The 19,901-nt window shown below is 41.5% G+C and overlaps 1 protein-coding gene across 1 annotated transcript; it reads right to left on the reverse strand.

The window, feature by feature from the left end:
• Nucleotides 1-214: 214 nt before the first annotated feature.
• GPR12 (G protein-coupled receptor 12) lies at nucleotides 215-1,219 on the reverse strand. Its single transcript, XM_013962226.2, has one exon. The coding sequence runs from the start codon at nucleotides 1,217-1,219 to the stop codon at nucleotides 215-217; it is 1,005 nt and encodes a 334-aa protein (XP_013817680.1).
• Between the last annotated feature and the right edge of the window lie 18,682 nt (nucleotides 1,220-19,901).

Raw genomic sequence — 19,901 nt, forward strand, 5'->3', positions numbered from 1 at the left:
GTAAGAACACTGATTATTTTGATTTTGGAAATCTCCCTTAAACCACTTGATTCATTTTGGTCACTGGGGTTTTCTGTTTACAAAAAGGTCAGTGCATCCTGTGGTTTTTGTATGAACCCAACACATACCATTTAACGAATGCATCTAAACCAAAAACAGGTCTGCAAGAATGTCTGGAAAACAATATGATAATGAGTGTCCTCCTAGCTGTCAATCAGACATCACTGGGTGATCTTGCTCTCTGAGACAGGTTAGAAGGTATACAGCCACAACAGATGAGCCAAAGTGCTTTTTGTATCTCCTGGTTCCTAAAAGCATATATTACAGGATTGATGATGGAATTGTACGTAGCTGGCAGGAGGGTGGCGTAGGTATATATAGAAGGATAGGTGTAATCTGCTATTAAAGAATAGAGTGTAAAAGGCATCCAGCAAGCAGCAAAAGTCCCCAAAATAATGGCCAAAGTAGACACTCCTTTTCGGGTGGTCACATAGTGGGAAGTGGCCAGGAAATGGTGTTGCAAGGCAATCTGATGGGCATGGCGCATCACGATTTTACAGATTTGAATGTAGAGCTGCAGCATGAGGGCAAACATAAGCAGGAAAGAGACTGAAAGGACAGCTGCATTATTTTTAGTGAGTGGTCTGATAACACTGCAGGTGGATTCATCTCCGAGGCAGTTCCAGCCCATTACAGGCAGCAGTCCAATACAGATAGACGCTCCCCAGAGCAGTATAAGCATGACATAGGTAAAAGTGACAGTCCTTTCTGAATTATAAGTCAAAGCGTAATACAGCGAGAGGTAACGATCAACAGTAATAGCCAGCAAGCTGCTGACAGAGGCAGAGAAAGAGGCCACAATCAGTCCAATTGTAACCAGTTTGGTCGCTTCTGACTGCAGAAGGTAGGCAAAAACAAAATTGATGATCAATCCGATTCCCGCTAAGAGATCTGCAAGTGCCAGGCTGCCTATCAGGAGGAACATGGGGGCACGCAGACTGGGATTATGGAAAATGATAAGAACCACAACGGCATTTTCGCAGGAGATAAGGGTTCCTGAAGTACACAGAACAATGTCCCAGGGGTTGACCAAGAGCTCTGGCTCCGGGTCTACAACAGGAACCAGGGAGGAGCCTGCGGCTGAGACATTCTCTGTGGAGCTGGCTTCTACATGGTCCTGAGGCAGCCAGCTCAAATTAACCTTCAGATCTTCATTCATTTTAACCCCCGTCTTCTTCAACAGAAAGACACTGTTTTTAATGTTCGCACACAAGCACTCACCAAACCCAAGAACATGCAACACCTCAAGACAGCAGCGCCAACCTCATATGCAGGCAGGCACTTGTTACATAAATGTGGCAATAAAAACAGGGAAAAAAAAACAAAAAAACAAAAAACCGTTAAACTGCCCCAAATTATCTGCGGGAGGACCAACACGGCCACAAAGCGATTCTAAAGGTGATTTCCTTCACCTGGGCAGGGAAGACGGAAGGCACGGACACACGATACCGCACTAAAACAGCCCAAACCTCAGAGCACAGCAGTTTGGGGGGGGGGGGGGAGAAGTGTGGGGGGGTGGGGGTTGTGGCACGGAATAAAAACCGTTATTCAGCAGCCGGAGCCGCAGTTTCTTTCGCAGCGGGGTTTTTTTTTGGCCAGGGGTGGGGTGAGGCGAGGCGGGCTCTGTGTGGGAGTGGAGGGGGGGGTCCTTCACCGGCACCGCCCTGCCGACCCCCCTTCCCTGGGAAACCTCCCCGGAGGGGGGGGAGGGAAGCCGCGATCTCCGCTGAGCACTTACAAACTCCATGCAGGCGCGGAGGGAAACGCGGACGCACACACCCGGCCGCAGGTCACCTGGGCTTCCCGGCGAGGAGGAGGAGGAGGAGGAGGAGGAGGAGGAGGAGGGAAGGTCGCTTCGAGGCGGCAGCGGGGCCGGCCGCGCTCACCCGCCGGCGCGGCGCGGCGCGGAGCAGGGCCGAGGGCGCAGCGCAGGTGCGCGCCCATCCGCGCAGGGTGCGCGCGCGCAGGGCGGGAGGGGGGGAGGGGCGGCGCGCGCGGGGCCACGTGTGCAGCGCGCGCGCGGGAACGGCCAGTTGCCTTCGAGCGCGCGCGCGCGCGTAGGGGCGGGGGGGGGCCTTCGCCCCCCCCGCTCCTCCCCCCCCTTCCCCCCCGCCCCCGCGCGCGCCGAGGGCGGCACCTGCTCGCGCGCCCTGAGGTAACGGCTCCGCCGCTGCCCTGAGGCGACACCGCCCTTCGCACCCCCCCTTTCGATGCGGGCTACTAGAAGGGCCGTCCCGGCTATTCCTCTTCTCTGCCGACCTCCCCGGTGTCGACTTGGGTCTCTCTACCAGTCCTCGTGCCCCTGTTTCCTTTTTACTTTGCGGTGCGCGTTATTCACAGGACCGGTGCGCCTCACGGAGAGCAACGCTCAGCGGTCTTTGGAGATTAAAAAGCCTTTGGTGATTTGAGACTGAGCCCAACGTATCCCATGCTGGTCATACAGCTACCAGATGCGAAGTCCTGGGCTTTTTTTTTTTCCTTTTTAGAAGGAGCAGAGCCTCCTTCTAAAAACAGGTTGAGTGAAAAGTATCCTTATGGTGAGGGTGGTCAAACACAGGCACAGGTTGCCCAGAGAGGTTGTGGTGTCTCTGTCCTTGGAGATACTCAAAACCCAGCTGGACGTGGTCATGAGTAAACCTACCCTAGTTGACGCTTGTTTGTGCAGCGGGGTTGGACTAGAGGATCCCCAGAGGTCCCTTCCAACCTGAACCATTCTCTCGTTCTGTATTGTATAACCATGTGAACATGAATAGATAATACAAAGATAGCAAAGGAACCATGAAGTCAACTGCACGATATCAAGCTTGCCCTAGAGCAACCGGCACTTGCCAGTGTGCAGAGAGCAGACAGACGAGCAGGCAAGCATGCCACCATCAGAGAGTGAAGGTATTAGGGACACATGGCCAGATTCACACTACCACTATATATTGTATAGTACAGGTAGGCCAATAGGATTTTTAGTGAGTTACATACTGAAAAACCATTGAAGCCACTGGGACAGAGCATCTACACTACCAACTTCAGACACCAAACATAGGTGTTTGAATGCAAAAGCTGGTCTCCCTAGGTGCCCTATATTGTCAGTGAAGAGAGGTGTCCTCCAGGCCTTTTCAAAGTAGTGGCATGAGCTAGGTGGGCTGAAATGGTCTTTAGAAGAGCCTGGGCAATTTTAAGAGATCATGTTTTGTCTTTTTTTGCACCATTGCACCTAAAGCACTTTGGAAAATCTGGCCCTGGGGAGCCAAAGTGTGGAGAGAAGAATTCCTTCCTTGCTGAGTAACTCATTGTGTGAGTGTGTGTGGTGCACATCCTTCATTCAGATCTACCTCGGTTGTTGTGCTAAGCCTTGTGAGACCTTGCTGGATGATTCAAGATGATTTATTCTTACTTCTAGTGGTCCTCCTGTGTTATAACGAGGATTAAAAATGGATATTGCCTTGCTGCTGATCGCTATCTTCTTGATTTATCCGCTGATTTCTTATGTGACAGTGTAACAAATGTTTTGCTGTGATCTAAACTGAGTATGTCTGGTGTGTTTCATCATCTGTCACTCATTTGGAACAGTTGCATTAAAAAATGCAAAAGCTGTTTTTCCTCCTGTTTTAACATTTGTTCCACAAATGGGGAAGACCAGCTTTTCAATTAAATATTTTAATTTAGGACTTCAAAGAGCTGTGTTTATTCACTTAATTAATTTGTGAATGATTAGTATTCCAATTAAAATACATTAAAAACAAGCTAATGTTTGTGTCCTGTATTACTGGGATTGCCAATTTGTCACTTTTTTTAGTGAGATGGTGAACTGTCTTGGTCATTAGGGCAGATGGCATTGGCGCAGATTTCACTCTGCAGCACTACAGAACAGTTGTAATTTAGAGGGAAACCTCATGAATAGCTCTTTTTAGGCATCCTCAAGATTAACAGATGCAAAAATTAGTGATGGGTCACAGTTACAGGGTCACAGTTACAGTACCACTTTCTTAGTATTCATTTCTTTCTCTGTCTCATGAGCTTGCTCGTATAGATGTTTGCTGACCCTCAAGCTAGCACAGAACAGCCTAGTCCTGGAACAGGTCAGGCTATGCTGATGCAGGACTGGAGTGAGGATCCTTGTCTGATGTTGTGATTGCCATGGTGAGGTAAAAGATGCCCTGGCCTAATTCAGGCAACCCAGTATGGTTTTGCATAACACTGGCATATACTGAGATGTCACCTGTGAAGTCTAGTGCTTTTTTCTGTCTCAGAGCGTAGTTTGGAATTTGCCTGCTCTTCAAGCAGTTTCTGACCTGCTCTGTCCAGGAGGGCTGAATGAGATCAGGCACATACACTGTGGATATATGCACCCTGACATGCACACATAAATGTGTGCCTGATCACACGAATGTGATCAGGCACAGCAGCCCTAAAGGACACTTAAGCACTTCAGGTAGCTGTGACTAGTGATACATGGGAACTACTCCTCCAGGTCTTTGTCCCAGCCATGTCCTGAGTAGCAAGTCTGCTTCCAGGGGCCTGTGTCCCATAGAAGGGAAGCCTGTTCATACAGCATAGAGATGAAAAACATCACACAATCCAATGAGTTACTGGTGTGACTAGCAGGAACATCAGGCTTTGGGGCACATCCTGTTTTACACAGCATGTAAGTATAGAGCTGACCATTAGTGAAGGGTCACAGTTAGAGAGTCACAGTTGCAGTACCACTTTTTTATTGATTTCTTTCTGTCTCATGAGCATGCTCATATAGATGACCATAGCAACCAAACGGCCCAATTCAAAGAGAGCTTTTAGAGACAAATGATCCCAAAGTAATGGCTTCACATATTCTTCACCTAGAGCACTGCCAATCAGCAGACCTTCCTTCCAAAAATCCAACATGGTCCCATGCCTCAGTCTTGCTCCTTCCTAAGCACTGTCTCCTTTCAAGCTCTTCTTTAGGGTTCCTAGGCTTTAATCCTTATAGCCAAAACTAATCCTGAAGGCACAGCAAGTCAAAGGACTGTCCTCAGAACAGTCTTATCTGGAGTTGTTTTTTCTTTAACTTTTTTTCCATACGCAGTCTTATACCAGACTAAACCAATATTTTAAAAATGTTCATGTCCTAATAAAAACTCTTGTGGATAGTAATGGTTAACTATCTGAAGGAAGTCTGAGAAACCCAAATATATGAGAGGATGCCCCGTGTACATTTAAGAAATGACCTTTGTTAGAATTTTCTTTAAGGAAATACTTGAACTGCAATACCCTGTTCACTGCACAGCCCATTTTCTTTTTTTTTTTTTGTGCTTTGCCAGTGCTACAGTTTTTTTTTCTTATTGGTGAGCCAAATGTTGAGGTTTTCACCCAGTTTTTCTCAACTGTTAACAGGCTGAAATCAATAGGAGCATAACTGAAGTAAGAGTTATACAGTCCCTTTGCCCAGATCAATCCATTGTCCTTGTCTGAAAGAAAGAAAATAGAGAATTAAAGAATACTTGTCAACCTATATATTTTTTATTGAAAGTAAGTCTTGTCAAACCTATCTGAGGTAATTACAATAGGATGATAGATTTTGTTCTTTTCAGTCACTCTGTAGATGAAAGGCATTTGACTTACCACATGATATTACAATGCAGGTATACAATACAATGTTGGTATTTTCATTAAAACACATGTGAAGTGGATTAAGACCTAGTTAACTGGTACCTTCTAAAAAACTAGCTTCCAGTGAGTGTTCATGTGAGGATGGGGTCCATTTAGTGGTATTGCACAGGGTCTGTGCTAGACTTGCTGTTAATTTTTTTAAAGCATAACCTGCAGGAACCACTGGTAAAGGTTGGACATGTTACAAAGATGGATGGAGTTGTAAATGAAGAGGAAGGCAGGACACTGAGAAATGACGCTTTGAGTCATACACCTTGTTCACACAACATGTTTTCTAATATGTACAGCTGAATGCATAATTATGTTTTTAAGAAGAAATGATGTGGTGCTACCTACATAATGGGGGATTGTAAGGAGACCGTATGCAATACCACTAAATGGACCCCATCCATTCTCTTATAAGAATCATGAATAGACATACGGAGGAGATATTACCTCTGACAGGGCACTGATGAGATCAATATTTGAAAGCTGGATATAGTTCAGGCCAACATGTTTTAAAAAGATACTGAGAAGTAAGAGAGAGTGCAGGAAAAAGCCACAGAAAAGATATCAAAGACCTGAGAAAATGTAGTGAAGTATATACAGAAGTTACTCTGTTTACTTTGTCTAAAAGAAGGTTGAGAGATGACTGGATTACAGCATATTTTCACCAGGTTTCTGCATGGCTCTTGAGACTAACAGGAAAGAGCATAACCTGGAAGCTGAAGTCAGAGAAGTTCATATTCAAAATTAAGCACAAACATTTAATAGTGAGACAATTAAGTGCAGGAACAACAGATCTAGGTCAAGTAATAGTTCCATTTCCCCTTGATACCTTTTTGGAAGATGTCTTTGTCAAACCGAAGTTCTACATGAGCACAAGCCAGAATAAAAACCTTTCTCCAAAGTAGTAGTAATTGCATTTTGTTTATTTGCAGGTTATTATATAAAGGATAATTTTCTCATAACTCACAGTTTCTTCTTTTCAGGTAGAAGGGCATGATCCTCTGATGGTCTTAGATGTCTGAAGATCACTCCTTTTCCCTTGGGTGCCAGCTACCAAGGCAGGTCTGAGGAGTCCTCTGCCAGTGGGCTCCTTTCTTTTTTGTCTGAGAAATGACTTCAAAATTGTCTGCCTTAGGGAGATGTTTCCCTGCATATATGTCTCCTGCCCTTTTTGCTAGCTATTATGTCTCTTTCCCACTTTCTGTGACAAAACATACTGATTTTCTTTTACTTTTTCTGCATATGTACTTTAAATTCTTCCTCCTCATTCTTTGATGACTTACCATGGCTAGATTATTCTGGAACTGGGGACAGTGCGTGTTGTTTCTGCTTTTGTGCAGCTTTTGGTTATTTTTGATTTCTACAAGAAGTGCTTTTGTGCCAGGCTCCATTTACTAATTGGGAATAAAGCTTAAGAAAAATGTGAGAGGCACTGAGCTTCTTTAGGCCACCACAAAGTACTTCAAGTTCTTCAAAAGATCTCAGAGGACATTGGTGGTGTGCTCACTTCTTGGGGTTCTTAAAACAGAAAATAAGACAAGCCTGATAAAAATACTAAAAGTGTATATTATCCCTGCAAAAGTTTGTATTACAAACCATTATGTTGAACGTGCTTAAGTGGAAAGGCTGGCTGCAGCTATATTTGGTTGCTCTGTCTGCAGGCAAAGTACTATCCCATAGTTGAAATGATTCAAGGCACATTGATAATTCTAGTTATTTTAAATGAGATAATGGGCTCCATGGCTCTTAAAAGCATGGGGAACATTTCTGAGAACACTTCTGAAAAGTCTGTTCAGTTATAATAGATGAAACAACCAACTTTTCTGACAAGGGCAAGTGGCTATATTCCTGTAATATATAAATGATGATTTAAATGTTCAGGCTTGTACCTTGGTGGAAATGGTGGTAACAATGCTTAAAGATATGTTATCACACTGGAATGCAGGGACTGGCAACTGTTGTGGGCAATGCTGTCATCATATCTTAACAGACTATATAACCCATAGGGACGACCAGGCTGCACAAGAAAGAAATAGAAGCTATGCACATTCATGATCTGAGTATGGTACCCTTGAAACTGTAAACTCACAGATGTAGTTTAAAAAAATCATTCAAGTGAAATGTATTGCTGTGCATAACATAGGAAGTATTAATTATGTTAGCAAGTTGAGGGGACAGAATGTCCAACAGTATAAACTCTTCATGCAGAAACATTAGCTTTATTGTCTGATGACGGCTTTGTATTGCACGTAATGTTCAGTGAAAGAACTTTTAACCATGAGCTTAGGTCATGGCAGAATAACTTCAATGGATGAATTTGACTTCCTCTTTTATACTGAAGAGGAACATACCTCAGAAATTTTTCAAGGAGCTAACATATCTTTCATAGAATTGTCAGTCTTTTATGAAAATGATGCTCCACTTTAATCCATGTAATCAGTTGAATGTTTGAATTTATTTGGGGAGGAAGCCTCTGGGAAGAAAAAGTTTGCAATTGTACCCTGAGATACATCCTAAATGACAGTGCCTTTCTGAAGTGCTCATTTGCTAATACTAGCAAAGGATGCTGTATATGACTGTTTGTAGTACAGCGGTAACAGAACTGCTTTTAAGTTTTCTGTCAAGACATCACAGAAAAGAACAGTTAAAATTTGAGGCTTTAGCTCACCCAATCATCTTGAAAAGAAGGGAAAATATATGTGTGTGTGTGTGTGTGTGTGTGCGTGCATGTGTTCATCAGGGACTGCATGAATGAAAGCAAGAATTCTGGATTGGAAGCAGAAGCTTTTTGGTCCACTTTATTAAAAGTGAACGCATTTAGTAATGCTACAAAACTACCCTAGATTGACAGTGCTGGTCTCCTCTCCTACTGGACCTTCCCAGCTACTTTCTTTCTTGGTCACCGTCCTACTTATCTTTCAGAGATTCTTCTCCAGCTCAGACCTGTCTGTCTCCTCACATTCAGATTCCATCTATGCCCTTTAGATGGCTTTTGCCTAGGCAGTCATCACTGAAGCATGCTTCTGTCCAGCCTCAATAAATACAGCCTTCTCTAGCTGGTATCCATTCAGAATGCTGCTTGCAGAGGTCACTTCACTAGAGCAGTGCTTTGGCCAAATGTAATCCTCTCTTAACAGCCCTCCACTGACTCCTGCCTCTCAAATTTCAAATATAAGATGCTTATTTTCTTTTCCAAAACCCTTCATGAAACATGCTTCATTTGGTATTGAGAAATATGTCACCTCTGATCGGCTTCTGGAGCCTGCCTCCACTGCCTATTTATTATATATAGTCAAGCAATCCCCTTTGTGCTTTCTCCTGTGCTCCCTTTGGCACTTGGCAGTGACCTCCCATAAAACATCTTTGCCACCACCTCATTATCCCTTTTCAAATGACTTGTTAAGGCTGACTGATTTATTCAAATTTAAGGATTATTAGGTGAAGTCTAATAGAGGTCAGACTTGGTGACTCAAACTTGCCGCTTAGCCTTAAATGCTATGAATCTCCAAGATTTCTGAGTTTTATTTGATGTTTGTGCTGTGGAGATATTTTTTTCCATACCTGCAATGTGAGTAGCCAAATACACTTGTTATGCTTTATTTTGGTATACTGGGCTTCCAGAAATGTTCCTATTTTCTATAAAACTGAGGTGTTTAATAAGCCTTTTCCGTATTTTTCACATCATTAATGTGAAATCTAATGAAATAGCTCCTGAATCCTCCCTGCTCCTCTGACTACCTTTACTACCTGTCTAGGCAGCATCTGCTCATGCAGCTAGTACACACCAAATTAATACACAGACAAAACTGTTATTGATAATGCTTGATAGCACTAGATAGCACAGCTTGATCCTGGTGACAAATAATCAAACACTGTCACATGGGCTTTTAACTTTTCGCTTGCTTTCAGAATTCCTTTTTAAAGAAGTTGCTGTTCAAGGAAAAACTGTATTTCCCGTTTACTGATCTTATATTCATTTCCACTCTCTTGTTAAACAAAAAGTAATAGAATAAAGTTACTAACATACTTTTTATTGCTGCATTGACCATAATTCCCTCCTGTTTGAATCCCTAATTAAATTTATATATTCTCCCTTGTAAAATGCAAGGTACTTGCCTACAAAGCTCTAATTCCACTACTGCCCACAGCTCTGCCCTTAACCCCTCATCCTTCCATTTTTCCATCCTTAACCCTTTTCCCTTCCTTAAGTACCTCATCAGGATTCACTAAGAGACAAATGTTTATTTAGTATGGCAAATAAGGCTCTTCCTCTGCATAAATTTTTCTTTTGTCTTGTTTGCCTATTTACAACTGGTGCTTCTACTTTTGTGCTGTTGTCTTTGTCATGAACAGTCTATGAGAGCTGAGAACTATGATCAAGCTACAGTAGTTTATGAAGTTACCATGTGTCAGCTGAACTGTACTAACTGTTCACATCATTAATGTTCTTAGTCAGACTCAGCTGTGAAGTTATGTGACTTAATTTAGCTTACAATCAAAGAAAACCAAGCTAAATGGCATCATCTTGCATTTTTCATGGGCCAAGACTGATTTCCTGGACAGCTGCTGCAACTCCACTAACAATGGATGACTTGTTAATGGTGCTAATTTGACAGAATTGAAGAGCTTAGAAACCCTGGAATCAGAGTCAGAGAATCACGTCGGCTGGAAGGGCCCTCCAGAGGTCTCCAGTCCAGCTCCGCTCAATACAAGTCTGCTTACAGCTGGTCACCCAGGGCCATGTCCGCTTTGAATATCTCCAAAGATGGAATTCCACCACCTCTCTGAGCAACCTGCGCCAGTGCTTGACCACCCTCCTGGCGATTTTTTTCTCTTTGTACTGAGTTAGAATTTGCAATGTCCCAACTTGTGCCCATTGCCTGTCGTCCCGCTGTGCACCTCCTGCTGGGCAGCTCTGAGAGGAGTCTGTCTCCATCTTTTCTACACTCTCCCATTAGGCTGTAGTCAGCAATAAGAGCCTCCCTTTGCCTTCTCTTTTGAAAGCTGAAGAAAACCAGCTCTCTCAGCCTGGCCTCCTAAGTCCGGTGCTCCAGCCATCTGATCATCTTGGCATCCCGCCGCTGGACTTGCTTCAGTATGTCAATGTCTTCCTTTCCTAGGAGAGCCCAAAACTGGAAACAGTGCTCCAGATGTGGTCTCACAAGTGCTAAATAGAAGGGAAGAACCACTTCCCTCAACCTGCTCAAGGAAAAGTCTCCACAGTACCACTAAGAATGCAGTGACTACAGATGTATTCATAATCAAATTGGTTTAGTGTGTGTAGTGTGCATTAGAAGTAAAGACTGTAAAATTTTATCTCCTAATTACATATTTTTAAATGATTTTCCAAATCTGTTAATTTTTCCAGTGCAGAATATGGTTGAAATTTTAATTTATGCTAGGAAATGATTGGATGTATTATTTGACATTCATTTTTCTTTTCGTGTCACTGGGAATACAATTATGGACTGAGAGCACATTTCGTAACAGTCTGATCTGATTTTGGTTTACATGCTAATCTCTGTCCTCCTCTTTCAGAAATTAACTTTTGGCTTTCCTGCACTATCAAAACATCCACTGACAGTAGCTGAAGAACTGTATGCCCACAGAATACACTGCTGGACTCAAGTGTTTTAGTATAATTGTACTGTTAGTCATACTGGTAATGATTAAGTTATGCTGAATTTCCTTGTGATTGCGGCAATACTGAAATTATAAGAGCTTGGGGTTTTTTTGATGAGTTTAATTTACAGACAAATATTAATAAAATCATTGAATTTGGCATTTAAGCTCTACTAGCTGCAGAAGTCTCTAGAGCAATTTCAGTTTCAGGAGCAGCAAGAAAATGACTTTTAATATCTGTAGGGCTAACTATAGCTCTATGATAAATTATAAACTAGATCATAGGCTTCTAATATTTTAATATCTGGACAGTGACCCAGAACAACCTCCTTCTGTGTCCATAAAAGTGATTAATTTTCATGGCTCATTCATCCATAGAAATATCTTCAGCTAAGATGACTGGTAACGGTGAGTGATTCTGAGTTACAGATTTTGGAAGTTCAGAGAGAACACATCTACTCACAAATCAACTATTTGTAACCTGTGTCAGTTCATACTGTGGAATTTATATACACCCATGCTAATTGCATATTCACTCATATTTTTTGTTCAGGCAACATGCTGGTAAATCCATTCTTTATACTAGCAACTGTTCTCATTTAAATTTTAAAATGTTTTAAATTGGTGATTTTAAATGATGTATATTAGGGTTGGTGTACAATTAAGGCTTGAAAGTTACATGCTTATTAGCATATATGGTCTAAAAAATAGTGCATGGTCATACTTTGGGGAGTTGTTGCAATGTTGGTGTTTCTCTAAATGTCAAATGCTTTATACACCTGACATTTAGAAATTCTGAAGGAAAGAGGAATGGTAAAATATGTGACCACAGAGCTGATAATTGAAAGCTGGACTTAATAAGTCAGGTCTACAGGGCTGCTACCCTGGTCACTGATGCAGTGGGTGTGTGATTAAGTGTCTGAACCTGTGAGACTTATGAGAGCAAACATTCACATCAGCCATATGAATAAAGAATAATCCTAGAGGGAAGGATTCAGGGTCAGGAGGAAAAGGGTGATGAGCAGAGCTGGTGGTTTGTCATGATTTCATTTACACCACTGTAAATCTATAATCTTTCCATGCCACTTCTGCATTTTTGGGATCAGTGTCTGACTGGAATTTAATTATCCAGCAGTTCAGGTAGGGAGCTCAGGGGTGCTACAGCCACAGTGTAAACAGTGCAACTGTACAACTGCTGCACACATGTACAGCTGTACATCATGTATTTGAGGCCATGGTGCTGCATTGGCTTACTCTAATGGGACAGCAAAGGCATGTCCAATAAATATAGCCAGTGCTTCTGTTACAACAAAGCCTAGGCAGAGTTCTTCCATACAGTGTGCATTCAGAGTGCTTCAGAGGTCTCTCTCCCTTGTCTTTAAGGGCAATGAATACTCAAGGAATTCCAGAAATGAAACAGTTGTGAGAGTAATTCTTGATTATGGGGAAGGCTCTACCCCTCAGTTTGATGGTTTGTGGTGTAATTTTATCCACAGGTTCTGTTAAGAATTGCTCACTTGGGAAATAACAACCACTAAAAGCATTTGGGGATTTCAAGCCCAGTAGAAGGATTTTTCTCTCATTTGTCTCTCTCTGGCAAGAACTGAAATATAGCACTCCTTCCCAGGGTTGAGGCAGGGAGGGGGAGATGAGTGGGACAAAAGCAATCGAAAGTGGTTCTCCTGGGAGTCTTCCCGGCGGAAAGCATCACTTCGGAATCTAGAGTGATGCCATTGCAGCGCCTTTGTGTAAAATTAGTCCATACTAATAGCTTAACACTCTGTAACAAACTTATTCACAGCACTGAAGAATCTAGCCTTGCTATTTGTATCTTTGTCACTTCTTTTGGTGTGGGGTATGTTGTATATCTTTCCTGCCAGGTCCCTAGCTCTGTTTTAACAATCTTGCTATAAAGGCTGCTATAACCCATTAGGTTTCAGCTGATCCCAGGAGAACTGTTATACGTGCCAATAACCACCCCAGCAATGGCTTGAAGAGAAGCTATAATCATCCTCTCTTCTCATTTATGGATGCAATGACTGATACATTTCTTCCTTGCATTTTTTTATTTCTAAACCTTTGTGGCACAGTGATGCTCTATAACACCTGAAACAGGACAGAAGATAGCTAAGTGGCCAGATGGAGAAGTACAATGCTGACCAGCTGCAACACGAGAAGTTTCTGAATTCCCACATGGTGGCTATTGTATGAATAAAATAAATGTACCTTTGCTTATATCCTTGCAACTGTAAAATTCCTGTAGAAGAAATGCTCCAAGCTGTGAACTGTGAACATTCTGACCTAAGTATTTCTTCCTCTTAGAGATTTTTGAGTAATTCTATGGGTATTCATCATCAGATTGAGACCAGCTTTTTTTTCCATTGTTAGCTTGCATCCTAAGCAGGACAAGTTATGAGTATAGAACCTGGGAAAGTGCTGAGCTGCAGACACAGGGTTAGATCTGTGTCCATCCTGGCTAGTAAATCTGGTGGGAAGATCTCAAGGTTACTATTATTTGTGCTGTCATAGCACTCTCTTCAAATTCATATAGGTGTGTTGCAGAAGAATATGTTCCTTGAGGGTTATAATCTTCATAATGTTTTGTCTCAAGTCTTTTGGTATCGGTGAAGCTTTTGGAGAAATTTGTGGCAAAATAGGCCGAGCAGTATTAGCTTCTCTTCATGCAAGCCAAGCCAGTTTTCAGTGACATAATGGTGCAGGTTAATCTATGCTGTTTTGAAAAATGGTTAGACTGTGGCTTTATCTGTTGGCTGAGTACATGCAAGACAGGGAGTTCTGGATCTACAGTCTGGCAAACATGAGGCATGTATGCTGGTCTGAAAGGCACCCCAATTGAGTGCTTGGAAATGTGCCAAGTGTAGTAAGTGAGACAAGAAGGTATGCTAAATGTATGATTAAGGAAAGCAACATGTTAGAGAACACATGGTAGTCCCTGATGGTAGGTAGCTGATAATAATAGGAAAATGTGTTACAATGTGTAAAGAAACAATAAATATATACATAATGGGAACTGGAACTCACAGTCTTTGGACATAGGCTGCTGGGCAGCTGGACCTGTCTGTGTGAACTTGCCATGCTCCCTTCACATGCTTCTTAAGTGATGGATCGGTCCTAAATTTAGTCTTTTTTTCAGGATGAATTCAGATCTGTGGTTTGTGGAAGAGGAGGATTCTGGACCACGCAGTAACTAAACAAGAGTTGTTAAGAGCCATACTTGTGGGAGAAAGAGGTCTCACAACCAGTAGCTGACTGTATATATTTTTCATTTATGCCTGGAATGTGTTTCCTTGATTTTTGCTTTTCTGTTTTTTGTTTTGTTTTATTTTGTTTTTGGTCTAAGTATATCCTTCTGGATATGAATATGAAAGAACAGCAACATAATATAAATCACTGATCCTCTTGATATAAATGGTTAAAACACACTTGTACGTGTTTTCAGGAAACAAATGTTGTCCACTAAAGGGAATCCTCCAAGGACCCGTCCACTGAATTCTACTATTTATGAGGTATATATTATTTATTTGACCTAAATATTCTTGTATGGCTTTCCATTTTGTAAAAACAAGCACAAGAGATTGTATGTCAGCATTGACAAGCTGCCTGGAACTACTCATCTAAATGATAGGAGCACTCTGCTATTGCTTTTTTTGGTCTGTAGCTGCTGTAGTGTGCTTGCATATTGGTTCCACAGACTGGCTTCTTTGGTCTTTTTCTTCAGTGCTTTCACATCTCAATGCCTGTGCAGTATGTAAACTATAGTTTACAGAATTAAATAGGGTTGCACATATATTTATTTGAAATTTATTTATTTGAAATTATTTTAAATTTATTTATTTCAGTTCCTCTTTAAATTAGCCGATCTATGAGCAAGTTAATTAGCAGATTTTCAGAATGATGAGAAATGTTGAAAAAGAGGCAGGTTTGGAAAAGAAAAGAAAAGAATCTTCCTCATAGATTTCTCAACGTTACCACAGCATAAAAAAAAAGACCCAGTAGAGACTGGGATTGTTATATGAAATTCATGATTGATTGCCTTGTATGTTGTCAGATCACTACCAAAATGAAATAAATAAATCATATATTAAACCCAAAACAATTTAGCTGTAACTTTGGTTCCAAAATACATTTTAATACTAGTTTGAATAGACCTATGGTTTGGCCACCCCATTTCTGTCTGTTCTAAACACCTGTTTTCACTTAACTGTACAAGACAGACCAAAATTCTGCATTAACTTTACTAACTTTACATTCCAAACAACTCCACTGAAATCAGAGAGACTAGCTGATTTTGAACCCAGTCCACACTATCACACTTCATTTCTTCTGGAAAAAATTATTATGGAAAAATTACAGTGCACCTAGCCAAACTGATGGGAAATTTACAGGATGATGGTAACATGCTTAAAACCAACTGTGCTCTTATGGCTGCTGCTTCATTCTCTCCTTTCTCTTTGGAAGCCAGCTCATTTTCTCCTGCCCTTGTGTTACTTGAAAGCTGCCACTTTTCATGCAGAAGCTCCAGGAAAGATTTGTTATAGAGGAATATTTTAAGGAAATAGCAAAGTAAAGGAAAAACAAGTAAAACAATGTTTAACAGACTAACCAGATGATTACTTAAATGTGAGATATTATCTGATCAGTTCACGTTAGTCCAAACATCCAGGTTGTTTTTTGACCTTACTTCTTCATTTTATGGTCTACTAGATTCAAGAGAAAACAACTGCATGATCCATCCATGTATTTGATGACTTTCTGCATTCATTTTTGAAAAGTTATTGGTAGCATCCAGCCTTTTCACTAGTTTTACCAACTTTCATACATCATTGTATGTATCACTTTCAGACAAGCTACTTTGGTTTGTATCTGTAATAAATATTGTAGAATTAGTGATAGATTAAACTCATTTCATAGTTTCTGTATTGTGCCAAACCCATCCAAGGAAATTTTAGCAAATGCATATTTAGTGTCTTGTCCAGTTTTGTCCAGATCATTACAGTGATCTAATACACACTATTTTGTGTGACTCAGCAGTTAAGGTGTAAGCTCAGGTTTTGAGAGATACGAGCTCAAAATTATGTTTTGTTGCCCACTTTCTTTGTAATCCAAATAAGTCCCCATGAGTGGGAATTATCTGACCAAAGTTAAGACATCTTGTCTTTTCCAGCCAACGAGTTTCTCTCTGTAGTCAGTTTAGGGAGAGACGATCCCCTAGAAGAACTTTAATTACGTCTTAGGAAGGTCCAGTTGCCCTTGTAAAGTGCTTGGCTTTCTTTCTCTTGATGATGGAGGGAGCCCAGGTTACTATTTTAGACAAGGTGCCTAACTTCTAGATGCTTGAAGCCCAATGAAATGAACCATAGTTTTAGTCTTCCTGTGCTTCAGCTTCTCCTCTGTAAATTGGAGATAGTAGCATTATCTTGCTTCAGGAAGCTGCCACAAGGATGTTAATGATTATGAGGTGCTCATATATTATAGTAGAACTCATATGAATATAAAGATTTTTCTCATGGAAAAGGAGAGCTTCTATCTCTTTTCATTTGAGACCTCCCTGAACTTTTGCATTTCCTCACAGAAGTATTTTCTGCAATCTGAAATAAGAGGAATTCTTGCAGCAAAGCTTTTTACGAGCTTATATAAAACCCAAAATGTAATGGTATGTATTTTGCTGAGCCTTTTAACAAAAGCATATGCCCTTAAACTGTGTTACTGCACCTTAAAAAATCTTCAACAATCCATCTTAAAGCCATCCCTGTGAAAAGTCCCAGTATGAGGGGCCACAGTGAAGCAGGTTTTGAGACTTGCTAAATGTAGTATACGGGTTTGGTTCTTGACTGTGGACTTTCAAGGGCATTTGTGTTCTGGTGTGCCATTTCCAGCAGAAGGTGAATGTATTAAAATGCAGGCAGTCTGACTGGATCATGCTGACCTCACGCCACCTTGCAACAAAGATAGGATGCCCCATAATAAAAAAGTGCGTTAGGCTTGAGGGAAGTGCTTCAGAAAACTTTCCTAAGTTTATCTGGTTACTTAAATTTTTGGTAATAGCCTGCATGGAAGATGACTCAATCAGATGTCTCTCTATGAATCATCATAGCTAGGGAAAATAATGCACATAGTGGCAAAACTGATGGTAACCTCACAAGTCTTTCTAATGGGCTGTGTTGCTGTTCCAGATGACTTTCTGTCCATGCATGTGGGAGTGGATCTGTGGTAGATCTGGGCTGTCTGAATGAGTCTTTCAGCTGGTTCTTCCTCAAAGTGAATAGTACAAGCTGTGTGTAGGGGCTGAATATTGATGTTGCTTAATGGGTGAGTGAATATGGTATGGCATGCACGGTGCTATGTCACTTGGCATTATGTCAGTCCTTGCTCTATTTGTCTTATTGCAGCTCAGTGATTGATAAGTTTAGGATTAATGTGCAGCAGTAGTTCCCCATGGAGCAGATATTTAAGGCCAGTAATTCAGTATCAGAATCCCATAGGCACAAATTAATACTAATCTCTCATTGCAAGATTTACAGGTCTTTTTCCCTTTAGCAAGAGCCAAACATTGTTTCCTGGAATGTCAGTATTGCTGCAGCTCAGTAATGGGTGTGACACTAATTAAATAAAGCAGAGGGGACAAAAGCATTGCTGTTGTAACTTTAGCAAAATCACAGTCAAATATGGATGTGACCCTAGTATTGCATGTTGTTTGGATACCTGCACAGGGTAATACTTGCGTCTGTGTTGCTAGTTTCTAGATCAGGTTACTTCTCTTTTGTGTTCTTATTTTTGTGTTAGGCACCTATTGGCAACATCATAGGCATTTAGCTACTTTTTCCATGAAACAAACTGTGTGACTTAGAGAAAACACATTTTATTTCATGCGCATTTTGTTAAGGAGCAATCTGCATTTTTGTCTTTAAAGTGAGAATGAAAGAAGTTCTGAAAAACTTTACTACTACCTTAGAGCCATGGTTCATGTGAAAAGTAAATGTATCTGTGATATGAACAGGATGTAATGAATGAGAAAGAAACTATTAAAAGGCTCTATATCCTCACTAATCAAAAGGAAATGTTTTGCACAATGGATTAACTACAACATTTTGTGGAGGAAGCATTCCATTTCTTTATAGCTAGCTATAAAATGCTTGTTTGAAACACCAGGAGTTGAAGAGGGGGCCCTGACCCACCTAGCTTCAGTTCTGCAGCACTGACTCGAAGCTGTCAAAGATGTAAACTGACCTTCAGAAAGTACCGATAGATCTGAATGAAAAATCCGAACACATATCACAGCACTGCTCTAGGGGGAAATTCATCCAGTCCTTGAAATCTGGAGGCAGAAAGACTTTTTTTCACCCCCTCTTCATTTTGTTTGCAGAAAGATGGTGCAATGCTGCCCTAAAAATCAAGCCCAGTGACCCCCAGGAACTCATGATTTAAGAATGAGTATTTTCTAATTTTAGGTGGTTGGGACTCAATGCTTTGGATGGATTGTACAAGATGGGTGAATTAAACATAGTAATGGTTATTTTCTCGATGATGTGGCTTTCATAGGAAACACTGAGTTGGTTAGGGAGTAAGTAATTGGGACTTACTTGACTGTGCTGACAGCCAATGCCTGATGAAACACTTGAGTGGATGCAGGTTCTAGTAAGCTGTCGTGTTCTCCTCAGTAGCCTTTTTCAACCCCTGCCCAAACAGTAGGGTCAGTTTAGAATCACCGTTAAAGTTAAGGGAACTGGTTACTTCCTCCATAAATCAAAGAATCCCAGACGCAGGGAGAAAATCCTGCAAATATAAAATGGCAGTATAAAAGGAAGAAAATCCTAATGGTTTAACCCCCTTTTAGATAAATGTAGAGGCTTACAAATATTCAGCCTGCTTACATGGCAGCTTGGCCGCATGATGTGAGCTTGACTGGGAGAGATGGAACAATTGCAGGTGGTTGCCCAGCTAGTTCATACTGAGGTAATCAATGGTGTGCATGTTTGTAACCCATGTTTGTATGTGAACACGCATCCTTTTGTGTGGGATACAAGTGCACCCTTCCACTCTGCAGAGGAGGAGCCCAAACCTCTGTGTTTCACACATAGTTTGCTGCCTGCCATTCTCTGCACACCCAAGGTGGCACCATCCCAGTCTGGCCCAGTGCAGCTGCATGGGGTCCTGCTGGCAGTGAGCAACTGGACATGGGTTCAACACTAGGTTGTATGTAGAGAGATTACAGGGCTAAATATTTTGTTCACTTCAAGATTACTGTAGTGTTTTTTAGGCTGTGTTCTGACTGGTGTAATTACTGGTCATCACAGCATGCTTATTACAGCATTGCAGGGTGCCATTAGCACTGCAGAACCACAGCAGGCCCATCTGTTGTTACCTACCAAGGGGTCAGTGAATAACTGATTAGCACAGGAAAGATCTATTGCTGTGCAGATAAAACAGTTCAGCGCTATCCGTAATGGTAGGAATGGGTAACTGTGCCATGAATAAAAATTCCAGATACATAAAAGACTGGAGTAGCAAGAGTTTGTTTTCTTTAGGTACGTGAATTCAGATGATTCAGGTGAAAATTCTGCTGGGCCAGG

Source organism: Apteryx mantelli, chromosome 1 (assembly GCF_036417845.1).
Source record: "Apteryx mantelli isolate bAptMan1 chromosome 1, bAptMan1.hap1, whole genome shotgun sequence".
NCBI classification, from domain to species: Eukaryota; Metazoa; Chordata; class Aves; order Apterygiformes; family Apterygidae; genus Apteryx; species Apteryx mantelli.